Raw genomic sequence first — 20549 nt, forward strand, 5'->3', positions numbered from 1 at the left:
TGCACAGTCGGAAACATCAATGTTGCATAATCGATACTGCACACAGAACTGAAAATACAATAATTTTCGGCGTACGATCACCTTTTTTATTCTTATTTTTTTTTTTTATTTAAACTAAATATATGGAGCATTCCATGTCCACTCGACCACTGATTTTTTCCTCACCATTTTTGATCAATTTCAGATTTTTCTGTACGATTCTCCGATATATCAGATGAGTACTCGAGAAATTTTTCAGACATTTTCGTCCAAGCGTTGATTCTTTACGATTATTCAAACTCGATGAAAAATTGGTTGGTATCTTTTAAAAATCCCCAAAAAAATTTCGAAAATCTTATTATTCATTCCAATCATTCTGACATCGGCCAGTGATGTTTTTTGTGAAATGTTTTTAGCACCTCGAACGTCTTGAACAAACAAAACACCATGTTTGAACGTTCCGAAAACTGTAAATGAAAATTACCAAAAATTCTGTGTTTCATTCTAAATATTTTAGCGCGATGACGCTGAATTTATGGTAATTTTTAATGAATTTTCGGAACATTGAAACATGATGTTACGTTTATTTAAGACGTTTAAGATGGTAAGAAAGGATCGATAAAGAAAAAAAAAAAATGCTCCGTCATAAGCCGATATCAGGACGATTGAAATGAAAAATAAAATTTTTCAGTATATTTGGAGATTTTGAAAAAATGCCAATTTTCAGACGGACTTGATTAATAATAAAAAATCAACGGTTGTAGGAAAAATTCTGAAGCAATTCAGGTGTGCTTTTTTTGAGATTTGAGAATCGTATAAAAAATCCTGAAGCTGCGAATCAAAAATGGTGGGGCAAAATCATTGCTCGAGTTAGGACATGCAATGCCCCATATATAATATGTAAATATAAATATATATATATACATTTATATATTCTTGTCACGTTTAAAAAAGAAAAGTGTAAAATAAGAATAAAAATCTATGACGACAACTTATAAAAAGACTTCTTCTCGCGTTTGGCAGCCGGAAAATCGATCATAATCTCTCGTGAGCCGCGCGCGCGTTGCTTCAGCTGCACTTCCGTGCATTTCGGTTGATCGAGGAGGATGGAGGCTGATTCGATAAGAAAAATATATATTATAACACACTGAGAAAGAAAACCGCACAGGGCCGAAACGCCGGCACTAAAGCCCCAGCCTCGGGGGACTCGTCGTTGATTAAGAAGAAGAAAAACAACAGAAATGGCGAAAGACGAGAGAGAAGAGTTTCTCCTTAGTTTCCTTAATACCTTGCGGGTCGCGAATCCACCGCTATTGCTTTTTCATCGTCATTATTACGCGTTTACAACAATGAAGTACACAGGTGATAGTTCTGAATTGATATGAAAAAAAATTTTATTAGACAAACAAAAATATTTTGAATTGGTTTTTTCTTCTATCGTTTTTTTTTTTTTTTTCTAATTTTTTTTAATCAAACTTTTGTGTTATCCGTTAATTTAACCAAGATTTTGTATATACCGGGAGTATCTCTTCGAACTTGAAAATCAACAGCGCATGCGCGAGTTTTATCGGCTATTAGTCCAGGCTGGCCATCCCGAGTTTTCGGCTGTCAAACTGTTTCTGACGGCGATGCAGTTGATACGAATTTTCGAGGTTAGAATCTCAAATAATCGAGGCAGCGACTCGGAAAGGTTTCGGAAGCGTTTGTTGTCGGGTCGGAAAGTCGCTTCTTCAAAGAACGGTCGGAATTTAACGCTCACGCTCTTTGAAAATTCAAACGTACACATTTTTCGTAGGTTGGCCCGCCTGCGTCGCGGACAAGAATACCGCCGCGGGAAGATTTCGCCGACCAATGAGATTTAATTATTTGGCGCATGCGCGGTTCATTTTCAAATTTCAGTAGATTTTCCCGGCATAACGAAAGGCTTGTGTTAAGAACTGAATCGGATTTATGGTGCACGTAACTTATAAAAAAAAAACTGCTTTCTGGTGTAATTATTTCAATCTTCTCTTGATATCGACAATTTCAAAAAAAAACGCATCAAATCAGTCACATCGATTAAAAATATTGTTTAAATAACGAAATAATAATAATAATATTGGTATTAATAATAATGATAGTTATTTGAATGACAATAAGAAAAACGCGATCTCAAGTTTATTTTTGACGAATCATTTGCATAAACAAAGATATATCGACGTGCCAAATTCAAATGGTAGTGAGAATTAAAATTCAGGGTTGATGATGATTCGTTGATAATAACGAAATTAAAATAAGGATCGAGGTTGGGATAAATTGATCAACGTTTGTACCGATATTAAATTCATTTCACCCTCTCTGTTTGTGTTTCAGAAAAACAGAATCGAGCCTCGGTACTATTTCGGATTCAACGTTCAACAGTCAAAGGTATAATAAATACATTCAACCTTTTATCATGTGTAAAATTATTTGATACAATTTATCCGGCGTGACTTTGGCAATGCTGATGAAAATGCGATACTCCGTTTTTCCGAAGGAAAATTTGCGGAAAAAAAGTTGTAATTTCAGCTAGTTAAAACGCGGAATTATAAAGATATTGTAAAAGATCACCGTGAGAACAAAAAAAAAACTTTTCATAAGGAACAATTATTTTTCGAAAGGGGTGGGGGGGGGGTTTAACCGCGGTGATTAATTAACGACCCCGATAACCCGCGAAATGATGAAAAACGACGAGAGTTTCTGCAGTAAAGAAGAAGTTAGACGTGACAAATTATTACGATATTTCAGAAAGCGAATTTCCGGCACGAAATTTGATTAAAATCGATTTGTAAGATCAACTTTGTGCAATTGTCAGATTTTGAAAATTATTCAGGTTGCATCAAAAGATTACGGGAAAAAAAACTCGGAAATTGACAATTTATTTTTATAATGTAAAGTTTGAAAATATAGGATTAAACAATGCGAGTGTTGACAAATAAATCATTGTGTTGACAAATTGTTGAAAATTGGAAAGGGTATTTTTTTTTTTCTTTTTTGTTTCTTTTCTTTTCTTGCTTAATATTCTGCACAGTTAGATTATTTTCATAGGTGTCAATTTCAAAGAGTTTTACGTCACGCGCTGCAGAAATTTTGGTTTGGGTATGAACTTTTCGAATGGATTTTGAATTAAATTCGGAGACGGTTGAGAGGGAAGAAAGTTTTTAAATAACGCGCAACGGGAGGCGGGTTCGCTAATTGAATACAAAACTCTGCGGAGATGATTAAAAAAAAAAAAAAACTTGGTTCATTACTTTTGAAAAATTAGAGCGGGATGATCGCTTACTTTTTTCACCTGTCACTTTAAATTAATTTTATTATATATCACAGACTAATTATTGCTTATTTTTTGTATTTTACAATCGGCATTGATTTTACGAGAATAATATACTCATTTTTTATTTTTATTTTTTTTTTTCATAGAACAATCAGCAGAAACTCGATTACTTCAATAGATGAAAACAAATGTTAGCGAAAAAAAAAAGGATAAATCGTTAGACAAAATATGGAATGTATAATGGTAAAGAAGTTTTTTCTTTGTCTGAAGAGTTGAATATAAAAAAAAATCAGAACTGACAAATTTTTCCATATTCAATTCCAGCTGCATTTATAATGATCACAATATCTCATTGGAAATTAATTAACTGGTCAATATTCACCATCGTGTTGTTTGCAGAATTCAATTAATTACTGAAAATTTTGTTGATACAAGCAATTTGATTTCTGTTATATTTTATTATCGCTTATTATACGTATTCACTATAATTTACATTAATACTTTTTCCCTATCCGTAACGTGTTTCGCAAGTTCGTTCAGTGAATCGTAAATATTTGAAAAAAAAAAATATGTAAAGTTAAATTGAATTAAGTCTGTAAACGTTAAGGGTTTCAGTTCAATAACTGAGGAATTTCATAAGGGATTTATAAAAGTATGCAAAGTAAAATCCAAATTGACGTTGATTTAATATTGGAGAATTTTGTCTGAACAATATAAAACAGATTTAAAACCATAAATTCAAAGAAATAAAAAAAATTTTCTATTCAAGAGCTTATTTATATATATATATATATATATATAGTATATATAATGAATTTCGGCATAACTAAACAAACAAGCTACATAATAACACGTTCAATTAAACCATGGCATCGTTATCGTGTTGTTCGTAATGAATTAACTTTATACCATTAAAACGCCATGCGTAGCTATTACGTATCTGTATAACAACCCGGATTTTTTTTAAAGTTTAAATAACGAGCTGGACGCAATTTAGCAGTTTGCAGATATAATCATAAAAATATTTCTGCGGCGTGATGATTATACATGCAATAATTTTGCCTTGAAACTTATACACGCGGTTGGAAATTAATTAACAATAATAAAATATGCTAAGTATAATGGTTTTGTTAATTTTCTCAAAAGCAGGGAGAGAAATTACCGTGTCGTTATTATTATAAACAAGGTGGCTAGAAATTTTTGGGAAAAACATTCTATGACGTTTCCATGTTTGTCAGATTTTCCCAGGCATGTGGCCAACCTAATAAACAAAGAAACTTTGCCCGCGATCGATCGTGAAGCTTTTGAGGATAAAAATAATTTAAAACAAACAAAAAAAAAAAAGAAAAAAACATTATATTCGTTAGAAATCTGGAACTGACGTCAAAAAGCTTTTGAAAAGCTTTCTATTTTTTTCGAAACTCAAAGACGCATAGGCGTCGGAAAAGTTTTTAAACAAATATCGATTGATAATATCAGCACACCGGGTCACGGTCGCGTCTTCTTATTTATAGATACATTTCGTGCGACGGATTCTATTACTCACGGAAGTCAGTGAAATACGAATATATTATAAGCGTATCGGCAAGACAGCTGATATCGAAGCTATAATTAGTTTTAAACGTTGGCCAGATTTCTGCAGTTTAACTTTTTCCAAAATTATTTCAATGAAATAGTAACGAATTTCCAAAAAAAAAAAAAAAAAATGAAACAACCTTAACGGTTTTGTTTTATTTCAACAACTTTATTCGTCGCAGCGAAACGAAAGTTGGTTTGTTTTTTTGTTTTTTTTTCATCTTCTTACATTTACTCGAAATGAAAACGAACGAAAAAAAAACAAGAAAAAAAAACCCTGCAACTATTTCTTATCAGGTTGGATGAGTATTGTCGGAAGTAAAAAAAATTCCGACACTGAAATAGAAAAAAAAAAAAAAATGATTACCGCAGTTATGACGATGAGCGATTTTGTCTTTTTTTTTTTTAATTCGTTTTTCGTCTCTTTTTTTCTACCTAGTCGTAAGAATTGACTGCACGACGATATTGGTTCGATTGAAAGGAGGAGATTTTGTTACGAGTGATTTAAGTGAAATATGATTTTCGTTTTACAGGGTGTTCAAGAAATCGTCGTCGAACAACAAGCTCACCCTGTATTTGGCGAGCAGAGATCTCGTAGTGAGTGCCGGAAAGATTGACCGTCTTCAGGGCGTGCTTCTCGTCGATCCTGACTACTTGCAGGACAAAAAGGTGCGACCGGTAGATCATAATATCGCATATGATTAACCACTCTTCATCCGACGCAACGTTCGATTGATTGAAATTTGAAATTCACACATTTTATAATTGATTCAATACCGAGTGAGACGAAAAGAAGAAAACGAAGAATTGAAAGAAATTCTTTTTCTCACCGAATTAAAAAGTCTATAAATCGATTGTTATTTATACACATTGACGTCAAGTTGGTCTTGATGAAGAATAAAATTTATTCTTATTACACACTGGCAAAAGAATTTTTTTTTTAAATTGACTCGTTACGATTCTTATCATTCGAAGAAATAATTTTCAGTCTCATCTGACACAAATAAAAATGCAAGAAAAAAAAAAAAAAAAAAGGAAAAAAAACGCTTCATTTGCACTCTTTACATACTAGCTCTACGAAACGTTGTAAATTATTTCTTCTGATCAATCAGAATTTGAATTGTTTAGTAAAATGACTTAATTTATTAAATTCAGTAATAAGACCTTTTTTAATATGATAAATTTCTCAACTTAATTATATATATAATTCTTATCAACTCCTTGACCGTGAGTGAAACATATCCGAGTGGAAAAAAGTTGTGCCACTTTTGTAATTGAAAAAATTGCGACAAAACTTTGTATCTTCGGTGTTTATACTATTTTTAACATTATGTTAGATATTTTCTCGCATTCAAAGACTCAAATTCAAATGAAAATTAAAATTAGCACAGATTACAAATTTACATTCAGCGAACTTAAAACCGCTAATACACTTTCGTCGTACTCAAACTATATTTTTAATTTTCATTCGGCATATTGAATCCGACATTTAAAATTTTCAAAATCTGATTTCAGATTCAAATTCACCGACCTAAACTACCCTTACAGTAACATTGCAGTATGAATATCTCAAATTTTTCTTTTCTATCAAATAAATTAGTTTTTAGTCAAATTGTAACATACAAATACAAATAAATTATTTCTATTCTATATATACCTCACATAGGTTAGATTTGCAAGTCAAATTCTCTTTCCCGCGTTTTGTATCGAGTCAATCAAAAGAAAATAAAGAATCAAAAGTGAATACAAGACGCTGAATGCAAAATGGAAATCTACTCATCGAACAAGTAACACTATATATATGTATAATTATATATATATATATTATATATGTTATAAACTGCATGTAATAACGTGACGAAAGCACTTCTCGAGAATAAATACCTTTAATTATATATACAAGAAGTGACGACAGCAGCTGTCGGTATATAAGTTTCGAGAAAAGAAAAAGAAGAGAATAAGAATACGAAAGTCGCTGTAATAACGAACGAAACGAATAGAGTGCCCTGAATTTTTTTCTATCTTTTTTTTCCGTTCTTCATCCCTCCCGATCCCATCTCGATATATTCTTTTTCAAAGGTAACGTAAACCCAAGACGAAATTGCTGCATCGTACCAATTTAGCGATATGTCATTTTCATAGGTACGGGGGGTGGGGTGGGGGGCCGAATTTGAATAACACAGAGGTACATTTTTTTATACCCGGCCGTGATCGCATGCGTTATCCCTTTGATCTTCTCTTATCGTAATGTGGTATAATAAAAGGAAAAGGGAATACAAGAGACGAGAATAAAATGAATCGAAATAAACGAAATCTGAAAAAAAAAAAAAAAAACGTAAAGAAGAAATGTCGAAAGAGGTTTAACAATTTTACGATATAAATATGCTAACTTTATTAATCAAGAACTACAAAACGTAGTAAGTTCGTGAAAGACTTTCGAATCGAAGAAATTTTACACTAAATCTGTACTTTTTTTTAACATTTGTTTGCTATCGCGAAAATTGTTATTCGCAAATTTCGACTTCACTAAAATTACTTATGTATGGAAAATTATCAAATTCTTACACTGTGATCTTGAATAAAGGTTTCCCTGCCGAATCAAACTTTAACCGTTAAAATAAGAAAAAAAAAATCAAAATAAATAAAATCTCCCCAGACATTTCTATATGTTCCACATAATTCGCGACTCGTAACTATCTTCTCCGACTGTCGACATGCAAGGACGCGTACGTAAACAACGGGTTTCGAAATCAAGCCTGGCATGCGAATCGAATTTCCCGGTCAGGGGATAAGCGGATCGGTCGGTTTACAAAAGAAAGGGAGGGGTGAATAATTTGGTTGCTGAACCGAAAGGAGCGAGGGTTGTTTTCCGGTTAAGGGTTACCCAGAGCGGTTAGTCCTTTCGATTTTTCGGTCAGTGTAACTGAAGCAGATCCGCAAACTTGGCGCTGTGTATTATAAAAGTGGAACAAAAACGGAGATAAAATAAGAAAGGAAAAAAAAAAAAAAACACACATCTTGGAAATCGTGAAGAATATACAGAGGCATGTTTTTTTTTTTTTTTTTTTAACTTTTGACTTTTGTAACGTGAGGAAATCATTTTTTTTTATACACATGAGGGGGGGGGGGGGGGGGGGGAGAGGATAATAAAAAGAAATATAAAGGAAAAAAGAAGATGGAGTTGTTCGTGTTACAATGTTTAGGTAGATGTGACACGTCATTCTTTTTTTTTCAGACATGTACAAAAAATCGCGACAATGTTTGTACATTTACGTTTTTGCAAGGCACTGACATCTGTTGTTTCAACCTCCATTCCCATATGCGTATGTAATAAGTATATATATATATATATATATGTATATACTTATATATAAAATATATATACAGATACAGTGTACACAAGGGGATGAATTCGCGAAACTTTTCGGAGCAACACGTTATGATGATAAATAAAATTTGGCAAGTCTAGATCTTTGGAAATTCGTTCTCGAATTGGGAGAAAGAGAGGAAATGAGTATAAAAGTTGTTTGATAATGTGGTGAGAATTATTGAATTTTACAAGAATTCACATATTGCATAAAATTGCGATAGAACTGTTTGTGAGAATAAATAATTTTGCAATTAAACTTTATAATATATAGACAACGAGAATATTTTATCCGATATTTGTGTTTGTAGAAACTTTCGTGTTCATGGTTTGTCAGAAAAAAACAAAATAAAAAAAAAAAAAAAAAAATTCACCGAGTCAAATCAGCCGGGGTACATACCTGTAATAAATTATTCGCAAACAACGATCGTCAACTGTCGAAACGACGACGACGACGACGGGAGTGTCTGGAAAAAGTCGTAAACCCGAGGTGAAAGATTTAATCTCGTTCGTAGCAAATCAAGTCTGCAAACTCTCAATTCACCGTTTCGTTTTGCAGGTCTCACCGATCTAATTGTCGCTGAAATTCAATTTCAAACTTTTGTAAAAAGTTGAACAATTTCGTTCCTTTTCCTACCCGAGTTTCTCATTTTTTTCTCTTTCTCTTTCGCTCTTTACGAATTTTAGTATACTTTGACGTATGGATATTGTTGAAGGAGATTTTTTTTCACACGGTTTCAAGTAACAATGTTACGAATATTGAGAACGAGGTGAAAAAAAAAAAAAAAAGAAAGAAACATGCTTTCATAACTCGACTATAGGCCGTTAAAAAATTTAATACAAAATTTTATTCAACGTTAAAAAGATACCCTCATACATTTATTCAGACGGGTAAATAACTTGGAACGAACTGAAACGTCGACAAATTTTCAAACGAATAATAATCACCTCGATTCAAAATTATAACGTGGAAAAATAATTGTTATCGTGAAAAAAAATTTATTTTATACTCGAGAAGCAATTAGTTGCAAATTATAACTGTGTACAGATTAAAGTTGTACACCGAAAAATCAGATAATCATTCCCTTCACCGACGATTAATGGCTCCAATTTTTTAACAGGTCTACGGTCAGGTGACTCTGACTTTTCGATACGGTAGGGAAGACGAGGAGGTGATGGGGCTCAAGTTTTGCAACGAAGCCGTCATGTGTTTGGCTCAACTATACCCTCCGTATCCGGGGGCAGAGCATCAGGAGACAAACACCCCGCTTCAGGTACGTAATTCGATCATTTCGTGTTCCAGTTATACATGCCCACACTATCAGCGTAATCGTTGAACGAATTTTCATGCATTTCTGGTTTTTCTCCATAATTATCCGAACATTTTTCGTTCTTTTTTCAAGACTGAAAACGAAAGCGAAAAGAAAAATAAGGTAACCGTGGATATATATACGGTTCCCGTTTGAGAAACAGATTTCTGTACCGAGAGAGTTACCGAAACTTAGCCAAGACACAAACCTTATTTTAGAATGTTCCGGATTGGGGGATATCCCCACTCTGGCTTACTTTATCGGATGATCGATAACGTCGGCCAACTAAATGATCCGACGATCGATAAAGTCAGCCAGAGTGGGGATATCACCCAACTTTCAACATTGTAGATAAAGGTTTGTGTCTCGGCTAAGTGTCGGTAACTGACGAAATTCTAGAAACAGCACTGTGTATTCACTACTATCTTCGAAAAAGAGGAACAAAAAAAAAACAAAATAGTATTTCGATTGTACTTTTAAAAATGGAACTGGAGTTAATTGGCATTCATTTTATACAAACAAATAAAATTCCTCTCTAATTCTGTGTGAAAATATTCAAAATTGAAAATCTAAATGAAGAAGGTTATATTTTTTCAACAAGGTTTAATCCGATTGACTTTTCAGTTTGACAATTTTTCTATTCATGTCGTCACGTATGATTCTATTTGCGTGAAATTTCCATTTAAGTTAAACGTTTGACAAATTCTAAAAGTGGAACAATTTCCTTCGCGGAAGTTCGTTTGTACAATAATTACTATCCAATGATTATTCAGAATACTATAATAAGTGTTGCATAATTCATGAGCCTACGAAAACATGAATTATGGATTCGAATCGTATACGATATTCTAAGTATATTCGCTGGAACATATCTTCGGTATCGTATCAACGGTGTGAAAAAATCTTTGCAATACAAATTTTTCCTCCCACGGAAAATTTTGTCAATGTGATTTGAACTTGGGTTGAGAAATAAATCAATTGCAAATTGTATTAATTCTTTGAAAGTGACTTATATTTACTCCCTTACAAACCACACGGTAAACAACCACGCATGGAAAATTCTCTGGATGCTCGATGCGTGGAAATAGGCAAACAGTAATTCGAATGTAAACCCGAATCGAAACCGCAATTTGTAAAGTAGAGTAAATTTCAAATGGACTCAGAGGAATCGGCGAGTCAACGGATTGATTCAAAGTAAAGAAAATCCTTTTGTCCACGTACAGAACGAGGGATACCAGTGTCAACTCCGATGTGGGCAAACATCGTCCCGCGTTTAAAAGCAGCTCTGGTATTGTCCAGAACGAAATCGAACAGAGTTTCGCCCAGATTGCGGTTCGCGGGAGATTTAAACAAATTGGCGATCCCGTATCGCTAGAGGGAAATTTTTTTTACTACCGAACGTATCGGGTCTCCGTCCAGAATCCCTGATTTCCAGAAGGGATCTCCCTACATTTCCGTCCCTAGCGATCAATCCAACGGAGCCTCCCCCCTTTTCGAACTTTCCGTATGACAATAAGATGGAAGACAGAAATGGAAAGGGAGAGGAGGGAAGAGAAATGTAAAAGACGGGATACTCGATTCCGAAATAATAAGGGCTGCTAAATTTGCAAGGCGAGGTACCGGGGCCCTTAAATTTCATCACTTTTTCGTGATGAAAGAAACCCACTGAACCGAGAGCCAGACGCTTTCTCTTCTTTCATCACGGTGAAACGAGAATGACGAATTGCCCAGCCGAGCAAAGACTTATGCGTCAAAGATTGAGAGAAGTATAATACTCCCTTTTCAAGCACATGGCAAAAGAGGGAGAGAAAAAACGTATAGTATTGAAAAACAGAAGGAACTAAAAGGCGAGGGACATTGTCGCGAGTTATCAAGTCAAAATTATCGTTGAATCGTTTTCAACGGAAATTTTTTTCGTTTTTTAACTCGAAATTTGGTCTCATTGCACACAAAAAAAAGTTTCATTTAATCGGATTAAAAAATTGTACTTGATTATTCGTATGAAGGAAGTAAATATTCAACATTTTTCCAACGTACGGATGGTCATATAAATGTGAAATTAAATTTTCTTTACAAGCTATAAATAATTCTCCGATCGATCATCGAATCATATTTTAGATTTGACAATATTTTTTTAAAAACAATGTCAATTCTACACATCGAGATAAAGTTTGCGGGATAAATATTTATTTAAAATTCCGTGAAACTTAAAAAGGCAACGTGAAAAAAAAAATCTGTAAAAGAATATTTTCCCTCTCTTAGCCGCGCGAATAAACTAAACGCTACAACCCAGTGTTTAATTAAATACTCCGAGTCGAGCTCTTGCAAATTACGTCCAGCATCGATTAGATTTCCCGATTGTGAATTTCCGCGTGCAGAATTAATGAGTCGGATATATAATACGAAATCGTATAGATATATTAAAGAGATGATGTTGTTATTATTATATATTATGGTTGTTGTTGTTGTTGTTGTTATTATATATATATATATTTCAGAGATCGATGAGAGCTAATCTTTGACTGATAAAAAATTGTTGCAGAGTTCCTGCGAGACTTGTGATATTTAAGGATAAGTTTTCTTCTTCAAAGGAAAAACCCGTCACGCGTGTCAATTTATGCGTACGAATATAGAGAGTAACCGTAATTTTCCGACTGTTTCATTCCGCACTTTTATGCCGAGGGACCTGCAAAGGACCGAAGCGATTTCACACACGAAAAATCCCACGAAAGTTACCACAGCATACGGGTGGAGAAAAAATTGACTTGGACTATATATATATATAGATAAAATGGTCAAGAGGGTTGTGTAAGTAAAGGAAAAGAGAAAGAGAGGAAAAGAGGGATGGAACAAATTAGGAAGCGGTTCAAGGGGCTTAAAGGGATGGGAACATTAACAGCAGAGAAAGAAAAAACTTAGGCCGGGGTTAAATAATACGACGGAAACCGGAAATCAGGCTGCGGGAGGCAATTAATATACTCGACAGAAGCGAAATTAACGTAGGAAAGCGATGCGGAATGTAATCGCTTGATCGTGATAAATGTGATCTATATATTAAACCTGCCTGAAAAAAAGTAAGTTTTTTTTTATCATCCCAGTTGCAAAATGGGAAGAAAAATTCTGTGTTTAAAACGTTTATTACCTACGCATGCAACTTCCGTGTCGAGTTTTTCAAAATCAACTAAAGAGAACCCGCAAAATTTTCTCGGAAAATGCTCGTTTTTTGTTCTCTCATTTGTTTCGTTTCGAATAAATCAAACTTGTTATCCTCCGCAGACTTCTTCTCGCTGGTCTCTTCAGAGTGTTTGGAAAAACCGCCATGTTTTAATCCCGTGAGATTTTCCGGAAAAAAGAAAGAGAATATTTTCAAGCACAGTTTGAGATGCAAAGAAATTTATGAAAACAAAACATAAAAAAATACGTAGAATTTTACCACGATTCATCAGAAATCATTTTCGACGTGCAGAATAGCGGTTAGTCGGTATTTTTGAAACACGGTTGGTACGTTTTTTCGAATCTCGCCACTTTTCAACATATTTCAACCGGAAAAACGGAGTTTTCCAGTGATCTGCCACTTGATAGAATACCAATTTATTTTTTTTTATTTTCTTACAGCACTTTTGACATCGTCCGATCGATAACTTATTCAAATCTATTTCCTAACAACAGACTGTAATTTTCGCAAAGAAAAACAAAAAAGAAAACCAATTAGGTGATAAAATGTGATGTTATATTTATTTCGAATTACCATAACGAAGCTATAAAAACGTGCTAATATTTTCCAATAAGATAAAGTTTCAGTTTTATTTAAAAAATTCTCAGACTTTTATCAGTTTTTCCAAAAGATTCTCACTGCGAAACCATTAATTCACCATGCATTTCCTTTTCACTGGAGTTTTGCAGAGCTAGGCGTGTTTTCCTCGCGTGAAACGAGAGGCGAATGTTGATTTCAATATTCAAAAACTAGAACGTCACCGCGTCGCATCGCCTCGTCATCGTGAATTCATCGTGAATTCATCGTGAATCTGAGCACGTCTCAAGCGAGATTACGTGAAATTGGTTATTGGAAGTATCGGAAACACGAGGCGTTCTACTTTGCGGATGAAAAATGTTGCGTGTTTCATTACATGGATACATATACATGTGTATATGTGCTTAAATAAAATGTGTATCCATGTGCGTTTAATACACACATGAACATTTGTGAACGTTCGATTCCTTCGATCTCTTCGTCGCGATGATGTATTTTTCCTGCGATATTTCCTCTCTATCGTGATAAATAGGAAAGCTTTTTGTCCGCAACACTTTTGTTGTTTTTCAATTTTTATCATCCAAGAGACTTGAACGCTTTCAAATTGACAAATGAAAATTCCCTCAAAATTTGAGCTTTCCATATCAACTCCAATATAATCCACTTTGTGATCGAAGTATCTTATAGAAATAACATGGAAAAAACTTTCTTTGATATTTGAAATTTTATAATTCGTTGACGAATACACCGGCGAAAATTGAAAGTACATATTTTTATGTACATATTTTAATACATATTGTACGGATCGAACCAACAAATCATAGACCTGACTGTATCGTTTGATGTCCAAAAAAATTTTTCAATTTGTTGCGGTCAAAAACGACAGCTTTGATTTTTCTAAATTTTACCGCCATTTTGTAAAAGTGACCCGAAATATCCTCTGCATAAATATGGACATTTGTAAAATCAAAGACTCGAAAACACATCTTTTAGTCATGATTCGAAAATGCGATGAAAATGGAGATGATTTTTTTGTTCTGTTTTTTTTTTTCCTTAAATTTTGTCTAAAAAAAAAATTTCTTGGAATTTATTTTTAATCGTCATTTATCGCAGTAAGATCGAAAGAAATTTCGTCTTGGTAAAATTCGATTTTCTTTTTAATTCAAGAGTAAAATGAAGAAGGCGATGCTTAATTCCAAAATAAAAAAAAAAAATTGTTTGTTTCGTATTTTTGTCCGACGACAGAAAGATCTGAAAACTTGAACACGTGATAAAATTGATCGTCCTATTCTCTTCAAAACACCACCCGAGTCATGAATGTTTAAGTACTTTTTTTACATCTCAAATTGAAACAAGATCGGAATTTCAAGTCTAAAAATCTGGCCAAAAGTTGGTGGATCGTTTCACGCGCCTGTAACGATCGTCGCGAAGAAAAAGACAATGCAAAAAATTTACTCACTCGCGATCCCTTTTCACGCAGGTGGTCGAGGGGCTTTGAGAATCTAATTTTAAATCACGTTACGTAGAGTACACGGTGTGTGTATATGGATAATCCGCTCCTAAAGCAGCGGACTAAATTTTGCACGGCGTTGGAAAGTTTGGCACGAGAGCTGAGAGCTTATTTTCTCACTTGTTAGTCGCACTTATCGTCAGCTGCGTGATAACTCCATTTTTTCCATCCTTATAAATCGTACAAATTTCAAATTTACACTCCGCTTATTTATAGGACATTCTATACCAATTCGATCTGGGCCTGACACCATTGACTTCTAAAATTGGGCCCGGCGAATTTTTATATGATTTTTGTCTAGTTTTTTTTTTCATATTTCCGACTCGAGTTGAATTTTCTACATTTTTTAAAACGATTTTTTAGTGATCGACGCGTTTTAAATGTCTGAAAAAATTTTTAAGATTAGAGCCAGGGTGGCGAATTTTTTTTCTGCTCACTGTTTCAAGCTTTTTTCGAAAGAAAAAAAGACGTTCAAAAAATTGGAAGCGAGAGTTATTTTACCGTGGATGATTGATGAAATATTTCCACGTGTCACACCGGATTTTTGAAAAATTCTTCACATTTTTCACAAGAGATCTTTTTTTGAACTTTCTTCTTCATTTAGCCAATAAAGGTTTTTTTTCAATCGTAATCAATGAAGCAACCCTAATTTGAGATGATAGAATAAAAAATTCTAAAGTATGAAGTTTTGCGAAAAAAGCAAACGAAATAAAAGTATTTTCATATCAAATAAAATTTTTGTCGTACAAGTTATTTACAAGGGCCTTAGGACAGAAAAAATGAGATTTTTAATTCCGCTGATTAGATTCGACTTTTTTTTTCAGTATATGTACAATTTATTCTTTTTCTAATAAAAAAACCTACAATCTCTGTTGTTTTTACCACGATCTGTAAAATGTTACAAGGTAGTCAAACAATTGCAAATCTCGGCTGAAATTACGATGCACGCGAATTTCATAATCGATTTACGAGTTACTTTATCATACAATGCAAATATAATATTTGACGTTGAAATAATTACTGTAATTATAGATTATTCATCTATCTGTATAACTGTGGAAAGAATCTCCAAGTTTGAATAGCCATAAATATTCAGAACGAGGATAATAAAATCTGAACTTTTGATCGTATTTTTTTTAATTTTATAATGTAAAGTCAACTGCGCAGTCCGGAAGTTTGCTGGTAATATATATTTAACACGTTCAAAGGTTTCGAAAAAATTTTGCGAAGTATCCCTACTCATTAAAATTGTTTATTCATTAAAGTTCTCGACTCTGTGATCTTTCCGAGATGAAAAAAATCTGCGACGATAAACTTTTCCGACAGACGGAAGCTGTCGATTATAAATATTGAACGACCATGTGATACACATGTATAAAATTGGTTCGATATAACAATCAGAAAAAAGAAATTGCGCCAAGCGACGTAAAATTAGGTTAAAAAAAATTCGAAGCGAGTTTGATGGATGAACGGGAGGAAAAATGGAGTGAAAAACTCTACTTTTCAACTTGACGGTAGTGAAACTAGGCCGAGGGAATCGCGATTCTGATTCGAATGTATGAGTAAAAAAAGAGAAACGGGGTCAAAAGTAGAACGGCGACAAATAACTAAAGATTGCTTTCAAATGCTGGGAATATAAATTTCTGAATTTTTCCAACAGCTTAGAAACGGCTTCCTTTCTACACAACGAAAAATGAAAATCGGACAAACCGTTAGTTTATCAAAAATTTAAATATAATAGAATTTTTTTGGACGACTCATTGTAACTTGTTAACCAAAACAATTATCAGCGTTATGAATATATTACAAAATGCAAACGACGCGGATTATTAACCGAATGAATTGCGAATTTTTATGATAATTTATTGTGCATATACATGTTTTTTTATACCGAATTCACGGTGGATATACCGTGGGGTAAATTTGACCCCGATACACAGCGTGAGAGTTAATAATGTGGGAAATAGATGATCAATGTAAACTGTAATTTCAGAATGAGGAAATTAAAAAAAAAAAAAAAAAAATTTCTACAGTCTAGTATAATTTCAGACAAATTAAAATTAGTGAGACTCAAAACATGTCAATTTGACATGGAATGACCGGTATATACTTCGATATTTTCGATTCGGTTGTCTTATTACAAGTAATGCAAGTAAATTCGAGCTGACGAGCAGATAAAACGTTAAATTATATATTATGTCCTATTTTTATTTTAATGTTTTATTTTTTTTCGATCAACACAAACACGACCGCTCTGCTATTCGCTTAGAAGATTAATGGTTTTCGTATTGAGCGGCCTTTTTCCACTCCGACCGAGACTCATATTGGTATAAGCAAAATACGGAGTGACGACACGGGTAAAGGGACGGTGATAAATATGGGGTGGTTTTATGGGGTAACGGTTGGATGTGGAGAAAAAAAATAAAATTTTTTTTAAAAACAAGAAAAAAAAAATATATATATATATATAGCAACACATCGAAATCGTACAAAGTCCCGTCGGACGAGGCGAGTGCAGTGCTTTTTGGCAAAGATATGCTCGCTCGGCCGGCACCCTTGGGATTATGGGGATTCAAACCCCAGCGATATTCATTCATCCGCAATATCGGAATAGTAGGGAATGCAAAGGCTGAACAGCCATACAAAATAGAGGGGTTGAAATGCCGAAAATTCCAAAATCCGGGTGTGCGATTCGTGGAATTTCGGTATACGAAAGAATAAAAGTACAGAAGCGTCGGGGTGAAAACTTTGCGGCGTTCCGTGTGAAATCGATCGATTGACGTCCGTTTATAGCATTCGTAGATGCTTATGTATCGATTCATCGCTTTCGAAAAATTTCAAAAATGCTACAGGTTAGGGTAAAAAATGGTCGATTTGGCACGGAATGCCGATTTTCTTTTTTTTTTTTATTACATTTTCTACATCTGTTGCAATGAATTTTTGTAATTGTAGAAATACAATTTGACATTCTTGATTTATTCACTTTTCGTGTGTGTGTTTTTTTTTTTTTTTTTTTTTTTTTACGTGGTCGCTTTTAGGTTCCAAACATTCAAACCTTTCAAAGGTTCCAATTTGTTTGATGCGTTCTAAATATTTTTAGAAAATCATTTAATTTAGTGTTCGGATCGGTTAATATTGGAAAATTTTGTTTTGACAAAAATCGATGCATATGACGTTTTTTAAAAATATGAGGAAAAGTATAAAATGAAACGTTGAAAACGTAGAAAGTATGATCGCATATGCGTAAAGGCAAAAATTCATAGAAACAAAATATAGAATCGTCGTAATAAATGTGAAAGTATAGAAAAGTATACGGTGCATTCTATGCCAAATCTACATACATGTTCTGAAGCTATTCTCAAGTTTTTTTGAAACTTTTCAACTTGTGAAACCACCAATATTATCCATTTTTGTCACTTATTTTTTATTTTTGTTTCATTTTTGAATCACGTGTATTCGAAAATTCTAAAAGCTCTACACATTTTGCAAAACTCTCAAACTGCTTCTACTAACTCCTTTAAAAATTCAGTCCTTGCTATCGCTTTAAAAATTTCGGATTAATAAAAATTCAATGTCCAAAGTTTTGAATATATGAGAAATGAAATTCTAAAATATTTTTTTTTTTTCCATCCCTATCTCAAAAATGAAACACTAACGATCGCCTCGCGAACTCGTCCCATCAATTGCAAATTGTCTACGGGCGGAAATTTCAAACTGCGTATCGTGTAACAGTTATAATTTTGCAGACTAAGTTAATTTACACAGAGTCATCGACTCGGAGAGGGGGGGGGGGGCCACCGCTGGTCCATAAACACGAGGCAAAATGCGTTTTAACCTCGTTGAATTTTGCTTGCACGATGCATTATTCACCCCAAAAACAAGCCAACTTCCACTCCTCCGCTTCTTCGAAGAGAAATTGCTTTCTGCGGGTACATATTTCAGATACATGTATACACTGTAGGAAATACCAAAGTGTTGATTCGGTATTAATTTAAATTTGAAATTTCACTCGAGCTATTGAAAATTTACGGCCCTCGAATTGTTTTCACTCGAAATTTAGTCAACACCCAAGACAATTGCGGATTTTATGCCAATCTTGAATTTTAAAAGTGCTTCAAAAAACGGAAAACGAAGACAACTTTGTCAGGGAATCGATTTTGAAGTACCTAATCTGAACAATTTGCGAATGAAAATTATTGAAAATCTTTCGAGAGGTTAGAAAAAAAAGTGAAACCAGTATTAAAGCGTTTGAAGTTTATATTCATTTTAATAAATTCAAGCGTTTGACAAAGACGTGCAACAACAAACTTTCGAGATCGATTATATTTTCATGTTTGTCGAGAAAAAGAACGGGGTATATATGGAAAATTCCATGCCAATCCCTCAATCAATCAGACCCTCGTTATTTCTGACTTGTTTTAAAAAATTTTCTGTAATCGTCCTAATTCTGAAACTGCTCGATTATTTATAAATATCTATATTGATTTTGAAAAGGATCTTTTTTTAATATTCTTAAAAAATTCTCCGAAACTGTATTTGCTATTCGTAACATTTCAAGACCAAGCCAATTTTTTTTTCTATGTTTTTCAGTACTTTAAATTTTTTTTGGCCGACTAAAATATTGTTTGAACGTTTTGAAAATTCTGGAAAAATTCTCGAAACTCATACATTTACACGGTATAATACATATATCCTCAAAGAAATAATGAGAATATGAGGGAATCTACGTAATGTTAAGAGTACAGAATAGACACATCAATAGGAATAATTGAAAATGTTCAAGTGTAGATTTTCCGCTAAATCATCAAGAACAACCCAATCAAATGTTTATCTAAAGCCTTTATCCACAGCTGGTCGGTATATTTGACCTCCGGTCTTCAATCTGATTTTTTAGTGACATTTTACTCGCTCAACGCGAAATGCCTGCGGCTATTCGTCCAGTTTCCCAATTTCATAAAAAAAACCAATTCACATAAAAGTAACGCAACGAAACCACAATAAATAACAACGAAGATTCTATACCGTATTGCATATTGTATTTTTTTGCTTACCTCCAGATGTGTGTTATATTATGTTCAATTTAATGAAAAGAAAATATTGAGGGGGAATTTTTCACGAGTTTTCGAACGTTTCACTCGTCAAATTACGATTGCTTTTTTTTTCTATAAAAAGATACCGAGAGCAGATTTTTATATTAGATACACGAATCAGGATCATTATTTCTGTTATTGGCATCCTTTTTTTTTCCTTTTTTTTTTTTTTTTTTTTTTATTCTACTCATACCACTCGGAAATTTCATATGTACAACGTACAAAAAGCTGGTGCCTCATGAATTTACCACTCGAGAAAAGTTTCCCTTCTTCTTCAAACTTCTCACGCGACTTCGCAGCGCTCCACACATAAGATACACAAAAAGTTGTGAGACGAGTTTTTCTAACTTGCATGATATTTTTTCATCTCTCCGGGAAAACAGCTTCAGACCACGCTCTCCTGATTCAGAGTTGAACCTTGCGATGAGTGCGAGACCCGCTTATAAATTGGTTTCGCCTTTTCCTTAACCGAATAAGGATGGTACAGTTTCTATTTGAGAAACTTTTTTAGGTCGTGAAAAATTATGAAACAAATTGCGGGATAATGAATCAACCAACGAAATTCTCGCCGATTATTTATTAATTGTACAGTTGAGATGTGAAATTTGATAAACGATTTCAAAGGTTTCAAAAAATTTCACGGATTTCAAAAGATAACAGAAAATTTCAAAAGCT

The 20549-nt window shown here is 33.6% G+C and overlaps 2 protein-coding genes across 11 annotated transcripts in view; one reads left to right on the top strand and one right to left on the bottom strand.

The window, feature by feature from the left end:
* The window catches only part of LOC124302814 (14 kDa phosphohistidine phosphatase-like), a 131200-nt gene that overhangs the window by 58832 nt on the left and 51819 nt on the right, over positions 1 to 20549 (bottom strand). The window lies entirely within an intron of this gene.
* The window catches only part of LOC124302808 (arrestin homolog), a 94072-nt gene that overhangs the window by 31333 nt on the left and 42190 nt on the right, over positions 1 to 20549 (top strand). For all 5 annotated transcript variants that reach the window (XM_046759364.1, XM_046759363.1, XM_046759365.1 and 2 more), the window contains exons 3-5: positions 2332 to 2385; positions 5380 to 5515; positions 9335 to 9487. In XM_046759364.1, the coding sequence (XP_046615320.1) occupies positions 2332 to 2385; positions 5380 to 5515; positions 9335 to 9487 (343 nt within the window). The remainder of the gene's footprint in view (positions 1 to 2331; positions 2386 to 5379; positions 5516 to 9334; positions 9488 to 20549) is intronic.

Source organism: Neodiprion virginianus, chromosome 4, assembly GCF_021901495.1.
Source record: "Neodiprion virginianus isolate iyNeoVirg1 chromosome 4, iyNeoVirg1.1, whole genome shotgun sequence".
NCBI lineage: Eukaryota > Metazoa > Arthropoda > Insecta > Hymenoptera > Diprionidae > Neodiprion > Neodiprion virginianus.